The sequence below is a fragment of the Rhinolophus sinicus genome, linkage group LG14 (assembly GCF_036562045.2).
Source record: "Rhinolophus sinicus isolate RSC01 linkage group LG14, ASM3656204v1, whole genome shotgun sequence".
Lineage (NCBI taxonomy): Eukaryota > Metazoa > Chordata > Mammalia > Chiroptera > Rhinolophidae > Rhinolophus > Rhinolophus sinicus.
In genome coordinates, this window is record NC_133763.1 from 34,059,240 (window position 1) to 34,079,018 (window position 19,779).

At 35.9% G+C, this 19,779-nt stretch overlaps 1 protein-coding gene across 2 annotated transcripts in view; it reads right to left on the reverse strand.

Annotated features, from left to right (window-relative positions):
• The window catches only part of DPYD (dihydropyrimidine dehydrogenase), a 795,862-nt gene that overhangs the window by 483,572 nt on the left and 292,511 nt on the right, over positions 1-19,779 (reverse strand). For both annotated transcript variants that reach the window (XM_019747023.2, XM_074319316.1), the window contains exons 9-10: positions 15,377-15,484; positions 13,453-13,622 (exon numbers count right to left, since the gene is read on the reverse strand). In XM_019747023.2, the coding sequence (XP_019602582.2) occupies positions 13,453-13,622; positions 15,377-15,484 (278 nt within the window). The remainder of the gene's footprint in view (positions 1-13,452; positions 13,623-15,376; positions 15,485-19,779) is intronic.

Sequence of the window (19,779 nt, forward strand, 5' to 3'; positions counted from 1 at the left end):
CTCATACACTGTTGGTGGGAATGCAGACTGGTGCAGCCATTATGGAAGGCAGTGTGGAGGTTCCTTAAAAAAATTATGAATAGAATTACCATATGACTCAGCAATCCCTCTCCTGGGTATCGACCCCAAAAATCTGAAAACATTTATACATAAACACTTGTGTGCTCCAATGTTCACTGCAGCTTTGATTACAGTGGCCAAGACATGGAAACAACCAAAATGTCCTTTGATAGATGAATGGATAAAGAAGTTGTGGTATATGTTCACAATGGAATACTATTCGGCAGTAAGAAAAGATGATATAGGACCATTTGTGACAACATGGATGGATCTTGAGAGTATAATGCTAAGTGAAATAAGTCAGACAGAAAAAGTATTGAACCATATGATTTCACTGAAATGTGGGGTATAAAACGAAAGCAACAAAGGAACAAGACAAACAAATGAGAAACAGAAACTCATAGACACAGACAATAGTTTAGTGGTTACCAGAGGGTAAGGGTGGTGGGGGGTGGGAGATGAGGGTAAGGGGGATCAAATATATGGTGATGGAAGGAGAACTGACTCTGGGTGGTGAACACACAATGGGATTTATAGATGATGTAATACAGAATTGTACACCTGAAATCTATGTAATTTTGCTAACAATTGTCGCCCCAATAAATAAATTTTAAAAAAAAGAAATAAAAGAAAGGACAGACTGGAAGAGTTACTTCTATATAAACTAATTTTGAATGATGCATACCGTGTTTCCCTGAAAATAAGACCTAGCCGGACAATCAGCTCTTATGCGTCTTTTGGAGCAAAAATTAATATAACACCCAGTATTTTATTATATTATATATTATATTATATTAATTGTATTATATTATATTATACCCGATTTTATACTATAGTAACATAAGACTATTTTATATTATATAAGACCCGGTCTTATTAATATAATAAATTATATTAATTTTTGCTCCAAAAGTTGCATTAGAGCTGATTGTCCGGCTAGGTCTTATTTATGGTGAAACATGGTAGCAATTAGTTACTAGGAAGGAACTATTACTGGGAAGTTCTGGTATAAAATAGATTATCTTTCTTTGGTGAGGGAAGGGATAGGAGGGTAAAGGAGTTTATCTCTAGGAAGAAGGAAGGTAAGTGATTTGGTTAAATACACTGTAAACATGTATATCAGCATTTACATGTGGGTGAGCCCTTATCTGTGGAGTGCTTTGGACAAGATATACCTCTTGTCTAGGAGTGTTACAGTAAACAAAGGTGGAAACTATGGATTAATGGAGCATGGTTCTTTGTAAAGAGTCATGTATATACATTATACAACTATCTGAATATATACTGGAGATGTTTCATAGTTAAAACAGCTTCCTTTTGTGTAAGAAGTTATAGAGCTCTTTATGTTGGAGAACACATATTAATCTGGGTTAAAGTCTGTCCTGATAGAACAAAATGGTCCCACACCTCTCCTTTTTTACCTGACACTTCCTATTTACCTGTATCATTGAAACTATTAAAAATGCTTATATCTCTAATTCATGTGACTTTGATTTTATAAACCAATCATCTTCATATCTGTGTTACTGAGAAAATAAAGGAGGATAAAAAAAGAGGCAGCAATTTCTGCCCATCCACACTTGATCTCATTTTCTTTAACTTAATAAAAAGTTCTTAATATATTTTGTACTTTTTGGTTTACACAGACTCACAGTCAGTGGTGGACTGCAGGACAATTTTGATATTCTTACTATTCTCTGATAAGCTGATTCTGCAATTATTCTTTTCTTGAGCAAAAAAGTTTGCTGAAACCACAAGTTGTGGTTCCTACTTTCAGTACCTGCTATGGTGTTACAGCCTTTTAGTTTATTTTCGTGTTACAGTCTTAAAATTGAAGAATCTTGAAGAGAATGAAATATTTCTCCATATGAGAGTTATACAACACATTGAATAAATATAGTTTCCCCTTAACTATTTTATTGTCACAACTGAGCTCCATAAATGCAATGCATTGGGATATCTTAGAGGCTTACAATGCCTTTGCACAGGTATCATAAAATACATCTTTTCTAACATGAAAGAAGCATTTAAAAATACTACTCATTTACATTAATAACATTTTCTTAAATCTGACTAGCTCTTCTTACTCCTCATCTTAGATCTAGCTTCAGTCAAGCATTTCTGGTTGCTGTTGGAGTGTCTGACAAAATTATCCTCTGCATATGCATAACGTTTGTGCCTTTGCAGTAGCTTCTTCAATATTGAAATACCTCTTAATATAAATTCTGTACAAATCAGAATCCTCTGTCTTTTTATACAACCTGCTAATCCTCTCTAATTCTTACAACTTTTTATTAATTTTTACTTTTTATATATTGCTTGGTTATATTTCTCCTCTCCTTTTAAAAAAAAAAAAATCTCAGCTATCTTTTAAGAGGCTGTAGACCAGAAATAATTAACTTTTCTTCAATCTTCTAATGTTAGGTTGATATTGTAACATAATTAAATGATACTTCCAAACATTTAAATTAAAAATAAAATGATTTATTTTAAAGCTAGTGGAAGTAATTTTGAGGTATATATGTATATACATATAAATTATATATTTTCAATATTTGATATTTATTTAAATTATTCCTAGAGGGTTTCTAATTTCCTACAATATATATTTATTCAACATCCTTCACTGATCTATTGCATTCAAACAGCACTGTTCTATACTTTGAGTCAGAAACCAAGCTGAATGGGTCAATCCATTTGAAGGAACTTGTATTTTAATTTGTAGGATGAATATAAAGTAATAACTACCCAATGTGATGAGTGCCATAACATAGGAAGCATAAAGAGCTATCAGAGCTCACAGGAGGGAGAGGCTACTTGGGAAAGAACTAAGAAAGCCTTCAAAGAGAGAACGACATTGGGGTGGAACTTAAAGGACTTAAATGACATTTTAAGAGAAAATAAATCACTCTTAAAAAGAATGACAATTCTTTGGTTTTACATTAATTCATTAATTCATGTGTGGTTTGCATTTATTTTTATGTTTTGAATTGTATGAAGCATAACCAACATGTGTATTGTAAAAAATATATACAAACAGATTACTTTTTAACGTTTTTAGTTTATAAGACAAGAAAAGAATACATTGGAAAACTGAGGGGAATACTATTAACGGAAGAGAGGTTTCTAACTTTCATATGAAAGTTAAGAGTAATAACAACATATCATTATTTAATAAGGCTTGATAATGACTTGATACCAGTTTAAAATATTCATTGTTGATAAATCTGTGCGTATGTATGTATATACACATATACATACATATATAGATATGTGTGTATATACATTATATAAATATATCATATATTCTATAATTTATTATTGTATAAATATATCACATAAATCTCATATTATACAACTTTTATTATAAAATGTAGTATATAATTTACTGTTATATAAATATATAATTTACAAATATAATATATATTACATATATATATATATATATATATATATATATATATATATATATATAAATGATTGGTAAACCTTTTAAAGGTAAATAGTTTTCAGCTCTACAGATATTGCTAGTCAACACAATATAGCCATGACCGTGGAATTTTTGAAAATGGTTAGTTAAGCTTTTAAAATATATAGTGTTGGATGGACAGAGGCTTTTGTTGGCTCCTGGCCTGTTTGGTTCTTTTTTTTTTCTACTCACCATCTGAATTATCACATGTAGGGTACAATTCTGACAACTTCATTTGTCAGCTTCTTTGATATCCATGTCCTGAAGGCAGCAGATTTTACCTCACCAACCGGTTAGGTATACACTCGTTGCAATTGTTTCAAGTGTAGTATTTATAGATATTGCCAAAATGTTCGATATAGAGCTGCTGTTATTCTGTGAGAAGATAGAGCCTTTCTGTCTAGATTCCATGTCATTCACATATCTTTCTCTGAATGTTTAAAATGTAGACTTTGGGGAATAGAAGAAACTCTGGGCAGACTCACACCAGAGTATATTGCCTAGAACCAAGTGCTCTAAAGTTTAGTTTGGTCATTTTCAACTCTTCCATTCTACCTGCTCAAACTACATTGAATTTTCACACTTTTCAAAAATGTACACATGTATAGATCTTTGGAATATCATTCCCATGTCATCATAAAGTACTGAAGATGTACTTCATATCTATTAATTAATGTTGTGTACCTGGGGGCAATTGTATATGTTTATTTGTTTCCAGGCATCTTTGAATCACCAATCATGCTAACAGGTCTCTGATTACTCCCTGTGAAGAACACCAACTCAAATGATGTGCAGGTGCCAAATGTTGAATATCTGCTATAAGCATTACCTTTACTAAGCAAAATTAAATTTGTTAGCTAATAGAGGTTATTTTCTAAAAATAGTCCCAGGTTCATATTTCTTAAAATTAAATAAAAACTAAAAAGCATCAGTTACTGGTAGGAAAATGCCTGTTTAGTCAGCAAGATGTAGATGAGAAAAGTGTGGATGTAGCTTTAACACGTTCATTTGATATTAAAAATGTGAGAGGGGATTTCCGGTCAAAATGATGAAGTAAGTAAGTGCTGTGCTCACTTCCTCTCATGACTACATCAAAATTACAATTACAGAACAACCATCACGAATCGCCTGAAGTCTAGCTGAACAGAAGTCCTACAACTAAGGACATACAGAAGAAGCCACCTTGAGACTGACAGGAGGCACAGAGATGCAGAAAAGTCTGTCCCCACACCTGCATGTGATGGTTAAAAATCAGGAGAGATATACAGCTGCATAGGTTCCCCCCAGAGAAGCCAGGGGTCCCAGCCTCAGACCAGGCCCCCTAGCTCAGGGTTCTGGTGCTGGGGAGAGAAGGCACCATAAAATCTCCCTGTGAGAACCAGCGGAGATTGTGGCTGAGTAAGAAGGTGAGCTGCTGCACTCACAGGTGTTACTCCTAAAGGGACCGAGCACAGACTTACACACTGACAGACTCACTCACTCTGAGCTCCAGCACTGGGGCAGCAGCTTGAAAGGCACTGGAGACATACAGGGTGAAACTGGTTTCAGGGCAAGGGCTGGTGTGGCAGCTTTCCTTCAGAAGTGCTGGCAGAATCCACTGTTTCCTTGTTGAGCCCTGCTCCCTCCCGGTGTGCAGACTCAGGCAGCTACTATATCTAATCCTCCAACAACCTAGCTATCATTTTTTATTCACCCTGCCCTTGTGACTCCCTGAGACCGTGCCCAAACCAAATCTGGGGCACACAAAGGCATTTCCAGTGGCTTTTCCATACAAACTACCTGTCTTGACTCATGCTTCAGACTTTCCTAAAATCTCTTAAAGTTTCCCAAAACCCAAACAAACAGCATCTGACTTCAGCATCTTGTACATCTTGCTGAGCAGCCCTAAGCCCAGCACTGGTGGCAGCCAGCCTTAGTTCATGGCGTGGTCTCCAAGCCTAGTGAGGGTGGTGGACATCTACTGATTGCTTTTCACTTATGCCAAGTGGTAATGAGCAGTACATAGCTCCTGCTGAACTTCGCCTGTGCTGGAGCCCCTCCCAGGAAGCTTTGGGCTGGCCACCCAGGGGCCAGCAATGGACCAAGCCAGAGCATCACCCAGCCACCTCCAAGGTTGACACACGTAAAGGGCAGACAGGGCAGGCACCAGAGCCCAGCTAAAGTCAATCCTGCTCTGTAGGGTCAGCCCTGCACCACAGCTCCTCTAGTGTTGTCACAACCAGTTCTCACAACCGATCAGCCCAAGGGTCAGTCCCTCCCATTGATGTGCAAACAGCAACTAAGGCTCACTTACAACAGGAGGGCATATACAACCCATAAAAAACACACCTGAAGAACCTGGCTCTCATGACCAGAGAGACTGCGCCACTGGGTCCCACCAGACACCTACTACATAAGGCCACTCTACAAAGGCCAGGAGACACAGCAGCCCTACGTAGAAACAAACACAGGGAAGCAGCCAAAATAGGAGACAAAAAAACATGCCCAAATGAAAAAACAGAACAAAACTCAAGAAAAATGACTAAACAAAATGGAGAAAAGCAACCTTCCAGATGCAGAGTTCAAAACACTGGTTACAAGGATGCTCAATGACCTAAGGGAGAACTTCAACAAAAAGATAGGAAACATAAAAATGGAGATAGAAAACATAAAAAGGACTAGTCAGAAATGAAAAATACAATAACTGAAGTGAAAAATACATTAGAGGGAATCAACAATAGATAAGATGAAGCGGAGAATCTAATCAGCGATTTAGAGGTTAAGGTATCAGAAAATACCCAATCAGAACAGCAAAAAGAAGAAAGAATCCAAAAAAAATGAGGAGAGTTTAAGGGGCCTCTGGGACAATATCAAGCATACCAACATTCACATCATAAGGGTACCAGAAGGAAAAGAGAAAGAGCAAGGAATGAAAACCTATTTGAAGAAACAATGATTGCAAACTTCCCTAACCTGGTGAAGGAAACAGATATACAAGCCCAGGAAGTACAGAGAGTCCCAAACAAGATGAATCCAAAGAGGCCCACGCCAAGACACATCACAATTAAAATGACAAAGGTTAAAGACAAAGGGAGAATCTTAAAAGCAGCAAGAGAAAAGCAGTTAGTTATGTATAAGGTTGCTTCCAGAAGACTGTCAGCTGATCTCTCAACAGAAACTTTGCAGGCCAGAAGAGATTGGCAGGAAAGAGTCAAAATGATGAAAAGCAAGGACCTACGACCAAGATTGTTCTACCCAGCAATGCAATCAGTTAAAATGGAAAAACAGATAAATAGCTTCCCAGATAAGAAAAGCTAAAAGAGTTTATCAACACCAAACAGTATTAAAAGGAATCTTAGAGGGACTACGAAGGAGGAGGAGGAGGAGGAGGAGGAGGAGGAGGAGGAGGAGGAGGAGGAGGAGGAGGAGGAGGAGGAGGAGGAGGAGGAGGAGGAGGAGGAGGAGGAGGAGGAGGAGGAGGAGGAGAAATCAAAAGTATGAATAATAAAATGGCAATAACTATAATGTATATCTGCAATAATTACTTAAACTGTAAAATGGATGAAATGCTCCAGTCACATGATAGGGTGGCTGAATGGATAAGAAAACAACACCCTTACATATGCTGCCTACAAGAGACTCACCAGATAGAAATACAGACATAGACTAAAAGTAAAGGAATAAAACAAGGTATCTCATGAAAATGGAAATAAACTAAGAAAAACTGCTGTGGTAGCAATACCTATACCAAACAAAATAGACTTTAAAACAAAGAAACAAAGGCGATATAACAAGAGACAAAGAAGGACCCAGTAATCCCACTTCTGGGTATTTATCTGAAGAAACCCATAACACTACTTCGAAGGGATGTGTGTATCCATATGTCCATTGCAGCATTGTTTACAATGGCCAAGACATGGAGGCAGCCTGGGTGTCCATCCATGGATGAATAGATAATGAGGAAATGGTACACGTATACGATGGGCTATTGCTAGACCAGGGAAGGGAATGGGTTCTTGTCATCTGCAGCAGCATAGATAGACCTGGATGATACTGTGCTGAGTGCTGTATGTCAAACAAAGAAAGGCAGATGCGGTGTGATTTTGCTTATGTGTGGAATCTAAAGAACAAAATAAACAAAGAAAACAAAAACAAACTTATAGATACAGAGAACATTTTGATGGCTGACAGATAGGAGGGGGTTTTGGGGATGCGAATAAAGAGGAAGGGATTACGAAGTACAAATTGGTTGTTACAAAGTAATTATGGGGATGTAGTGTATAGCATAAGGAATATAATTAATAATATTGTAATAACTATGTACAATGTCAGATGAGTACTAGATTTATCAGGGTGATAGATGGGAGGGGGTTTAGGGGGTAAGGTGAAAAAAGTGAAGGGATTAAAAAGTACAAATTGGTAGACAAGAAAGTTATGGGGATGTAAAGTAAAGCATAGGGAGTATAGTCAATGACATGGTGATAACTATGTATAGTGCCAGGTGGGTACTACACTAGTCAGGGAGATCACATCTTAAATTACATAACCACTATGTCTAACTAGTATGCTGTACACCGGAAATTAATATAAAATTATGTTGAATGTCAATTGTAATTGGAAAATTTAAAAAGGGGGGAGAGGTGAAGGGTAATAAGAGGCTCAAATTTGCAGTTATAAAATAAGTCATGGGGATGTAATGTACAGTATGGAGAATATAGTCAATAATATTGTGATAGCATAGTACGGTGTCAGATGGTTGCTGGACTTATCATGGTGATCACTTTTTAGGTATATAAACATTGAATAACTATGGTGTGCCCCTGAAACTAATATAATATTTTACGCTAGCTATATTTTAATTAAAATATTTAAAAAGAAAAACACATAGACATTTTGTGCTGGCTAAAATTTAGTTCCTCGCTTTAATTTAATATTTGTTAAATGTGATTTTGTAAGGGTGGAAAGTGCTAGTTTTTATTAATTAAAATTTGCCAATTGAAACCAATTTCTATACTAATTCACTTACTCAGGTCAAGGTTCTAAAGAAAATCTACAAAACATTTCCTATGTAACTATATGTACTCAATTTCAATTTTCTTTTGCCATTTTCCAAACCAGAAACTCTGAGGTGTGTCAACGTTGTTATCATTTAGGTAATACAAAAACAGCATTGATTTTTACTAAAAAACATGCGAGCGGGGAGAACTGCACATCATGCCACATGCATAATCTTTATGGGCTGAGTCCTGTGGACCAGAAGGACTCTATTAAAAGGCCCATTCTCTCCCATGAAGATGTATTATTTCAGAACTGCAGTAACAGATGAAGAAATTTTTGACTAACAGACCAGGCAATCTGGTACTGTTATTTTTGTTATTAAAAATAATAAAGTAGCATTAATTATCAGAACAGTTGACCTCTGAATGATAAAATATGTGGAAACAGACATATCTTGGTAAACTTGGTAAAGCTGTTACCAAGTGTGCAAACAGATAGGGGAAGTCAAGGGCACTCTTGAGAAGTACAGAGAGCCCCTGTAAAATATAGCAGATTTAAAGACACATCATGTTTTGCTGGTATTTGGGAAACTGAATATGTGAACAACAGATTCTTGAAATATTCTTCGTGTGTGGGATTTTGCTATTAAAATAATTTTATACCATATTCTTCTCAGTACTAATTAATACAAATTACAAAGTCCTTCCCCAGCCTGATCCTTTACAATGATCCACTCAAGTGGGAATGTTGAGTTCTGACCTTCATGCCTCCTTTTAGGGATTCCCAACTGCCTAAAGCAGTCTTGCAGGTCTATCTGATCTGTCAACAGCTTTTAATACCAGCTTTTTGGGGGCTTCTGTCATCCTGTGAAATCTAATCTCACCTATTTAAGCTTGCAGAACGTCCTGCAGGGAATTATTAACAGAGTTCCCTCATCTTCTTAGCGGATAGTGCTGCGTGATTGGCTGCTTTCCCTAAGGACCCAGGCTGAGAAGCCAGAGTTTGTCAGTAGCATCCTGTTTAGCATATGTGTGAGGCCACAAGGGAGCCTGAAAGACATTTGGAATCAGAATCACATCAATATGCCGATGATGCCTCCGTATCTTCATCAAACCTATATCCTGGAGCATGAATGCTTTCTTAACTAAGATGGTGCGTGCCCCCAAACAGCCCACTGCTGATGGCTCTAATTAGAGAGCTGGAAACTACACCGACGATACCTTAGAGCAGGGGACTAGCAGCCGCAGCCTCACCAGGGAATTTGTTAAAAACGCAAATTCTCAGGCCCACCCCAGACCTACTGCATCAGAAACTCTGAGACAAGGGCCCAGCAAGCTGTGTTTCATAAGCGCTCCAGGTGACTTTGATGCAAATGAAAGTTTGAGGACCTCTTCATTAGAGAAACAGAATGTGGTTGTCTCTGCAAAATCTGCTGGGTGGTGCCTCCTAACTTGTAAATTAAAACATTCTGGATCCAATCATTTTGTTATTTTTTACCAATCATGCAATGTACACAGTCTGAAACAATTCCATGTTAATGTAACTGGCCTCTATAATAATAATCCATATTTGTCACTAATGGATGAGAGAACTGTACGTTGTTCTGCATTTGCCTCCCTCACGAACCATCTGTGAATGCGACTTCAGCCTTGGATACAGTACACATGCTGACGCCTAGCGGTAAGGCCATCTACCAAAAGACAAATCATGTTGTTCCCAAATTACATCCAAGAGTCCAAACCCATTAGACAATATACATATTTGAGAAAAACTCTAAATGCTCCTGTTCCTCACACTTCACTGATTTTAAAGAAACCAAGCATGGTTGCAGTTGTGTGTGCTGGGGGTAGAGAGCATCGGAAGAATAAGAGAAATACAAAGAAATCAGGTATAATATTAAATTCCTCATATCAGTTAAAAGTTTGTCCTAGAGGAGATTGGGTACATTCAAGGTGGTAAATTATATAAATGTTTAATTACTATGGTGCACACCTGAAATTAATATAATATTGTATGTCAACCCATATAAATAAAATAAAATAAAACAATTATTTAAAAAAAGGTTTGTCCTAAAACACATTCTTTCAAAAACCCTATCCTGAATTAGATACATGCTATTGGACATCCTCCTGACTTTCCAGCTTCCTAAGTGTTAACATTACCATGTCATGGGCCCATTTTTTTGATGTACACAAAATGATCATGAGGGATAAACGTGGAATCTCTACAAGTGCTGAAAGTCCCAATCCTAAAAAAGCATAAACACTGACCAGTGACCCAACTCTGAAATCTATGCACATTCTAATAATACATTATTTATTATTCCTTCTCATGCTGAGGAATTCTGCCTAAAATTACCAAATGACCCTTCAAAGGCCAACCATTGTAACACTGATCCATGTTGGAAAGTATCAGCCCTTTTGACGCTAGAAACCTTGGATGCTGATTCCTTCCAGATAACATTCATTCCACAATTATTTGTTGCACACTTTATATATGGCGCCCATTGTGCTAGGCAGAAGAATAAAGTGACCAGGAGAGATGACCACGGCCCTGCTGTCACGGAGCTCATGGTCAAGTAGTTTTAAGAATACATAAATGATTTGGTTTCTTGTAGGCTAATAATAAAGAAACATCCAAACATTCGTTCCAGCTTTAATTAAGCCCCAATCCACTAGAGTTCTACTAAGCTCTGTGGCAACTATGTGACGTGGGGTCCCATGGACTCACTGCTTCCTCTCAGCATTTTGGTACCCACGGACCAGTCCACTGAGCTCTGGCCTTCTGACTGAGCTGTGCCTGGACTCTGACCATTTCCTTCCTGTAATCCAGTCATATTAACGAATAGCTACTCTTTCAACTAGCCCCTGACTAGCTTCCCTGCTTCTGCCTCTTAAAATACAACTCAGATCTTGGTGCTTCTCTGCTCAAAACAGTATAATGATTTCCTCTTTCACTCAGTAAAAACTAAAGGTCTTATGAAAGCCTACAAGACCTTAGTTGATCTGCCTCATGCTGCCCTCTCTACTCTGTTCCAGCCACTCTGACCTTTTTTTTTCTTTTCTGTTCCCAGGAGTCTCAGAGCCTTCCTCAGTCAAGGGTGAATGTTTGTCTTGATGTGGAATGTTTTTCTCCCAGATGTCTATTTTCCCTTAATGTCTTCATCTTTGCGCCTAAAAGTCATCTTATTAGAGAAACTTCCTTCCTGGGCCACTTTGTATAAAATGGCAAATCCTGCCTCCTTGTCCATGATACGCCCTCCCAATATGCATCTTTCTTATACTTCTATATTAATTAACTTTTCTCCATAGCACTACCACCTTCAATACACAATTTATGTGACAGTTTATTTGTTTGATTGAGCGTCTTCCCTCACGAAGTACAAGCTTCATGAAGGCAAGAATTTCTATCCAATTTATTCAAATTGCTTAGAATAATGCCTGGTACACAGTGGATGTTCCATAAATGTAGGTTGACTAAATAAATAAATAAACATCTATCTGTGCCCTCTCAAATAATTATCTGGTCTCATTTGTGTGTGTGTGTGTGTGTGTGTGTGTGTGTGTGTGTGTTGTACTTAGGCAAAAGAAATAGTCACCACTCATTTCTAGTTCCTCTTCCCAATGGAAGGTGACTATAATATAAAGCGTGGAGTAAACTGACATCGATTGCCATTTAGGGTCATTTTACTTTCCAACTCTCATGGTGCAGGCTTACAAAATGAAAATTCTGACACTAGGATCAGAATATGATTTAAAATATGTAGTTCAAAATGTATTTCTCAAGTGCTTATTATTTGCTGAGGGATACCAAGATAAATAAAATCAGCCCCTGTGTTGCTTCATCTTAAGCAAGTCACTTAACTACAGTATGGCTGTTTTCCTATTATCTGTACCATGATGAGACAGTACTGAGTGATGCCTAAAACCCCAGAAAAAACTCATATAAGACCATCTCCATCTGAATTTTGAAAAAAAAGTCTGAAAGGGTAGACTGGATGGAGCAAAGCCCAGAGAATAAAGTTGACATTTGAAGCTCAACCACGAACCAGTGGTGATTCTGATATTTATTGAAATTAAGCGCTAATATAGTTAATCTATATGTGACAAATTACCTATTGACGACAGTTAAAATTCTTGCCTAGTATAGAGACTCCAAATCTGTTCAGGCATTCTAAAGCAAATCACATTCATAATACTGATTTGGATAAAAGGAGAAATTTATCTTACTATAAATACATTTGGTTCTTGTTCTCAGAACTAATATCTTTTGTAAGGCATTAGATTCTCTATTAGCATGGAAATTTGAGAAGTCTGTGGTACATGTACCCAGCTGATGAGTCACCCAAGATTAGTCACCAGTCACCTGTGAGAATGAAATGATTTTAAATCTGTCATGTTTAGTAAGTTAACTAATTATTAATTCTAAATAATGCTTACAGTAGAGCTCTTTTAAAAAAATAAACTGCATCTCTTTGTTCTGTTGGCTTCAGAGCAGAATGAATTGACAGTAAGTGTGACCAAGGTATGTATCTTTGCAGCTTGTAAATTTAGCTTATGGAAATTTTTGAATGTCTCTAATTATTGCATTTTCCTAATATCTATACATTTTGAGGAGAGTACCTATTGTTCAGGACATGGAAGATTTAGCACATTCCACTGTTAACTAGTTAAGTATATTTCAAAGATATTAACACAGAAAATAAGGAGAACTAGTATATTGATAAATTTCTCATTTTATCCAAATCAGTATTTTAAAATAATTGTCTTTTACTCTGAATGTCTGAATTAGAAAAACAACTCTGGTTAGCCCAGAAATTTTGAAATTTGTATTTCACAATTCCAAGAACATTCTAATAATGCAAACTAGGAGACTGCACATTAACAGTTGCATCTCCTAAAATCTGTTGCATTACAACCCCATATTTTCTGATGGTTCTATTTTACCTCCTCAGGGACAGCTCTTATATTAACAAAGCCTTTTCTGAAGACGATGAACACGCGGCGGGCTCCACAACGTAAAGCGGATGTTGCACAGTCAAAAGCAGTGTCTCCAGCTCCGAGAACAATCACGGCTCCCCGTATGGACGGCAATGAAGAGTGACAGGCGCACATTCCTGAATGATGAAAGGAAAACCCCATTTTCAAGTAGAGAAACCATTTCTGCATGACAGCTCAAAAGATACTTGTACTCAAAGCAGTGTAAAATTGCATCTTGCAGTTTTCGAGGATGGAGTGTCACTATCAAATTATTCTGCTTCATTGAAAGACAGTTTTATTCCCATTTTAAAAATATGCTCATATATATAATTTCATAGTCAGTACCTTTAACCCTTTTTTCCTTCTAGAAGGAAAGCTGCAGCACATTTTGAAGTATTTAGGTCATAACAAACTGGGACCAATCAATTAAAACTCTCTTTGGCAAAGTGGTGATATATATTTTTTAACTTGGCATCATTAAATTTCTGTTTGTTAGAAGGAAAAACTGGTCCTTATGATTTGGGCTAATCATTCACATTTCATGAAAATACGTTACATGGTTACTATAAGATTTCTCACATATAGCCTGCTATATATTACATTTAGTAAACTTTGAAACTTAACATGCTGAATAAGTGTTTATGTAACTGAATAATTATTTAATTATTGTTATTATTATGTAGTAATAAATTAGAATTTCTAAAATTAACTATTTTTAAAATAGCAAAGTAAAACTTTCTTCCTTTTACCACTTTCCATCGTTTTGTTTATAAAACTGAGCAATTAAAGAATGACTTTCTAAGTATCCATTTCTCAAGAGCATCTATATGATTTAATGTCCATATAAAAATTCATGTAAAAAAATGCAGGTGTTCTCTATGGGTTAAGTGGCAGTATATTTTCAGATTATACTGTTGCTAAGATAAATTACTATAATTTTTGAAATGGCATCACGGATAGTATAGACCTGCAGTTTCTGTAAGTGTAATCATTGTGTTTAGAAGAGTCTGCGTTTGGGATTACACAATTGTCCCTCTGTAATTCTATGTGATGTGTACTATGACCTTCCTAAGAATGGCATCCTCTTCTCCTGGAAGAAGGAAGGTGGAGAGATGGCCCACATCCTTAGCCATAAACTTCCGCAGAATGATCTAATAGAGAAAGCTACTTTTCCCCCCCTTAATTTTGGGAGAAAAATTTAAGCACCTATCTTTTCCACATGTAATTAGATGTCAGAATAGACTTTTTAAAAATTATATGTTTAAAGGACTTAGATGATCTTGCTTTGGAGAATATATTACGCTACTTTGTTCACTAAGACAATGACTGCAGCCCAATCAAAATACAGCCCAGGTTTTGCTTCAGGTTGTTGTTCCTGGGATCTATGAAGTGATGTTACACAGAAACTGTGTACCGGGATGCCTATCAAAGTGTTTTGCTTTTACTTCATAAATTTGTTATTCCCGAAGAGTCAATCTTTCTGCCTGCTGGGACACAAATCATGTAAGCTAGACAATAATTTGTCCATTTAAAAATAAATTAAATATAATAGTTCCCAAACTGATGTTCCAGCCCTTTCTTTTAAGAAAATCTTCTAGTGTTTGTTCACAACTTCATCACTTTGAAGCACATTTTCATGATGCAGTTTAGACCTGTATATAATACAGTGAAAAATCCTTATGATGATGTTTAATTGGAAGAATGAACAAACAGACGATTCTGGCAAACTGTTATATCAGGCCTTTTTTATTTTCTATTTTTCTTTATATCAGTGTTATGAAAGGATCAATCTGAGATCTGAACAATGTCCTACTGAGCCTGAATTTAAAATAAATTTACAACACATATAACAACATAGGCAACATTAAGAGTAAAAGATAATATGTTATACCTGCTTTACTGCCTTTGGCTACAAGTGGCAAAAAGTCTTTGGATGTATAAAACCCCTGGTCCTGTGTCAGGCCTTGAAAGATGTGGTCTTTATTGGGTTCTGGCAAACCTAAGTAACAAAAATGTATAAAATATTATTAGCAGGAGGAGGAACTTTTCCGATTGGACATTTAAAAAACAGTAGAAAGCTGCAATCATTAAAATAATGTAGTTCTTAGAGGAAAAAAAAAAACCTATAAGCAAATTAACATAAAAGAGTGTACATATGAGTAATACAATGTAACAGACCTCAGAGTACACACTTAACATATAACTAAGCACGCATGATAAATCACATCTTCACGTACACATTTACATACACAGAAACATGGACACATACACATGTATATCGTATTAAGAGGAAAATCAGGTCATACTTTTTCCTCATGTCATATGTAAAAGTAAGTTCCTGATGCATTAAAATGCTAAATATAAAAAGCTCATCACAAAAACTAAAAAACCAAACCTGAAAAAAAAAAAGGACATTTATCTAGTTTCTGAATATGGAAGATGGTTCTAGAAAAAGAAAACAAGGAAAAATAATGTTTTAGTGCAAAACTTCAGCTGCTTCTACATTTCAAAAATATTATTAAAAAATTAAAAGGAAAATTATTCACTAGGAGAGTATTTTAGCAAACAAAATGTCTTTACTGTATAAAGAAGTTTCCCAGTTTCAAGATGATCTTTTCAACTGAAGCATAAACAGACTATAACAAAAATTTGAATAAGAAAAAATATAGCTTATAAGCACCAAAATTTTAACTATATTAGTAATTTAAGAACTGCAAATTAAAACAATGAGATATGATTTCCCCTCAACTAATAAATAAAGAAATTTAAGAAACTTAGACTACATGGCAAGAGCAGAGATGGGGTTTGTTATACTCCTTTGGTAGACATACACGCTGGTGCTCGATTTCTAGAGGACTGTTTTTAATCTATCCTAGGGAAACACCAAGACATGCAAAAATAGATTTAATGTCAAAAATGGTTAATGCAAAAATTTAGAAAAATAGAGATGGAAAAAATAAAAATGGAGGAACACCACTATGCCAAAGGAATGAATTAGACTTACTTTAAAAAACAAAAAGACAACAAAACAAAATGCAGTGATTAAAACAAATATTTGAAAAATGTAGTATCAGATGATAGTCAAAATACAGTTCTAAATGAACTAGCAGGATACAAAACTATATAGTATGAGTCAGTTTTTTTTAAAAAGAATATATAAACTATGTAATCTGAACAGTGATCACTTCTGGTTGTGGAAAGATATACATTCTATTTTATATTGTATCTCTTTTTTCCCAATTTTCTTTTTTAAAAATTTTATTAAATTTATTGGGGTGACATTGGTTCATAAAAGTACATAAGTTTCAAGTGTATATTTCTATAATACATCATCTTTACATTGCATTGTGTGTTCACCACCCAGAGTCAGTTCTCCTTCCATCACCATATATTTAACCTCCTTTACCCTCTTCTACCCCCCCCATCCCTCCTTACCTTCCCATCTTTACCCTCTGGTAACCACTAAACTGTTGCCTGTGTCTATGATTTTTTTTTTTGTTTGCTTGTTTGTCTTGTTCATTTGTTGCTTTCAGTTTGATATCCTACATATGAGTGAAGTCATATGGTTCTCGACTTTTTCTGACTTATTTCGCTTAGTATGCAATCTCAAGATCCAAATTGTCTACTACATGCACATATCGACTACATAATCAGGAAATAATTGCCAAAGTTTTGAAAAGAACATGAATAGCAGAGTAAATTTATTTCAAAGTATAAACAAAGTGAATCTGATAGTGATCACCTCACCACAGGAAAGTGGAAAATTAATTCATCTCAATTCCATAAGGACTAGGGGAAATTTATAGTCTCATTTTATTTTACTGTCCAAGACTCATTCTACCTGTGAGTGATTCCAGAGAGGTAGAAGTTTATTTTATATTTAAATGAAGGCCTACGTGCAGTTGCCAGTGGACACATAAAGTGCTAAGCATGGCTCCAGGATGATTTTTGTCATATGAGATAGGGTAGGTACCATATCTGATCTGAAAGCAGAAGGTGCATGTGGATTGAGTGTGTAATCAGCAGTAAACTGCCGCTGTCCCTTCAAATTAAACCAAACATTTTTCTTCCCTGTCCAGCACTCCCTCAATCCCCTCGCCCAGAAGGCTGCCCTGTCCTTATAGATTATTTTCAGACCATTTATTTTTTAAATTATTTTAATTATCTAAGAGGATTAGGCAAGTCATTCGACTTGCCTTTGCCTTGGCTTGTCTATAAGAAATGGGGATAAGGCTATTTCTTCATTTTCTGACTTAGAGGGATATTCCTTAGGTATATTTGTAAGAAAACTATTGCATAAATGTGTGCTTATTTATGTAATTCTTTTAGAAAGCCTGGAGTCGGGGGTGGTTACAGTTACATAAAAATAGCTGAACATGTTCTTGAAGACTCTAATGACAAAACATTTTTCCTTGAAATCTATTTAAAAATAACCAGAGTTTAAGCTACACTTGATTAGTCAAACCAACATATACATATGTTACATATTAAGCCTTAAATAAGGAATTTTCTCTCCTTCATATTACTCTACTATACAGATAGCATATGTACTGGAGCTCTTCATTTTCCTGTTAAAAAAACCACAAACACCAAGAAAAACAGCCTGCAGTGCTATGCAATTTCAAGGTGATATGATAAGCAAAAATCTCTAAGGCGGGTCAAAAACAAGACACAGAATGTAAGTAGTGGATAAGAATTCCACAGTTACTAGCAATAAAGTCTGAGATTCTTCCTTCACTAACTCCTATTCTGAGCTTTCTCACTACTCATCCTGGTTAAGGCAGAGAGGGAGCTTTACATCTGTGATAATTTTCTGTAGGCCCACTGCTAAAATAACTTACCTGAAGACACATACAAGGTATTCTCATTCAGCATACCACCAGGCCCCAGAGATGACTTTTTCTCTCTTGCAAGGATTATTTCATAAGAAAAAAGCTTTGGTAAAATTTAAATTCCATTTTTTCACTTGGAACAAGACACAGACAAGGAAAACGGAGTCTCCAGTGCTTCACCACATTCTGTATTTATCACTATAATGTATTTCACATTTACTAGGTCAGATCCTCCACATAAATGTTCACGAGGATAGCAGTTTCCTGCTCTGACCTATGTATACTGGGTTCAAAGAGAGGAAGAAGGAGCCCGTGACTGGACAGGGAAATCTCTGCAGTCTACTTAGCTACACCCCAGGTCATGCACACTGCTATGTTTTATTTTTTTCATACTCTTAGATTTCCAAACTCCGTGGAGCCCTTCTCCCCAACCTCGTAACAGGTCATCCCTATACCCTAGGACAGTCACCAATCTGCAGCTCTCCTCACACACTCTTCAGTCGTCTGGCCCAACTGGCATAGTGCCCTGTTTTCCACTAACCATGACGGTTGTGGGTGATTATGTAGGACCAGGGTCTTTTTCATCAGACAGACTTTAGTGTGAGTTATCCTCTCCCATTTACCTGTTTTGTGATCTGTGTAAATTCTGTCATGGTTAATTTTAGTGTCTACTTGGCTAGGCTACAGTGTCAAATTATCTGGTCAAACAGTAATCTAGGTATTCCTGTGAAGGCATTTTATAGATGTAGTTAACATCTACAATCAGTTGATTTCAAGTAAAGATTACCTCTATGTCTGGGTAGGCCTCATCCAATCAGCCCAATGGCCTGAGGACTGAACCTGAGGTTTCCCTGAGGAAGAAGAAATTCTCTTTGTCTGCAGGCCTGACCTACAGATTTCAAATTTGCTAGCTCCCACAATTGTATAAGACAATTCCTTGATATACATATATGTGTATATATATATATATATATATATATATATATGGGGAGAGAGAGAGAGAGAGAGAGAGAGATTAAGGAACTGTTGTTTTAGGGTTCTTCAGAGAAACAAACCATTAGGAGATATATATATATATATATATATATATATATATATATATATATATATGTATATATACACGTATGTATATGTATATGTATATATATATATATATATATATATATATATACGTGTATATATACACGTATATATAAACATTAGCTATTAAGATAAGTTTATTTATTCTGTAGCTTATCAATTTTCACATCTTAAATCAAGGAAAGAAAAAAGCTTAAATCAAAGTAAAGTATTAAACCTTAGCAAATTTAAACAAAATACTACAAAGAAAGAAAAATGAAGCAACTGTAAGTGAAATATGACAGATAATGAAACTTGCAAATACCCATCTATCAAAGGAAGATTTCCTGAGAGTAGACAGCATATTAATAAATAAGGTATGTGTCTATACCAGGATGATTTC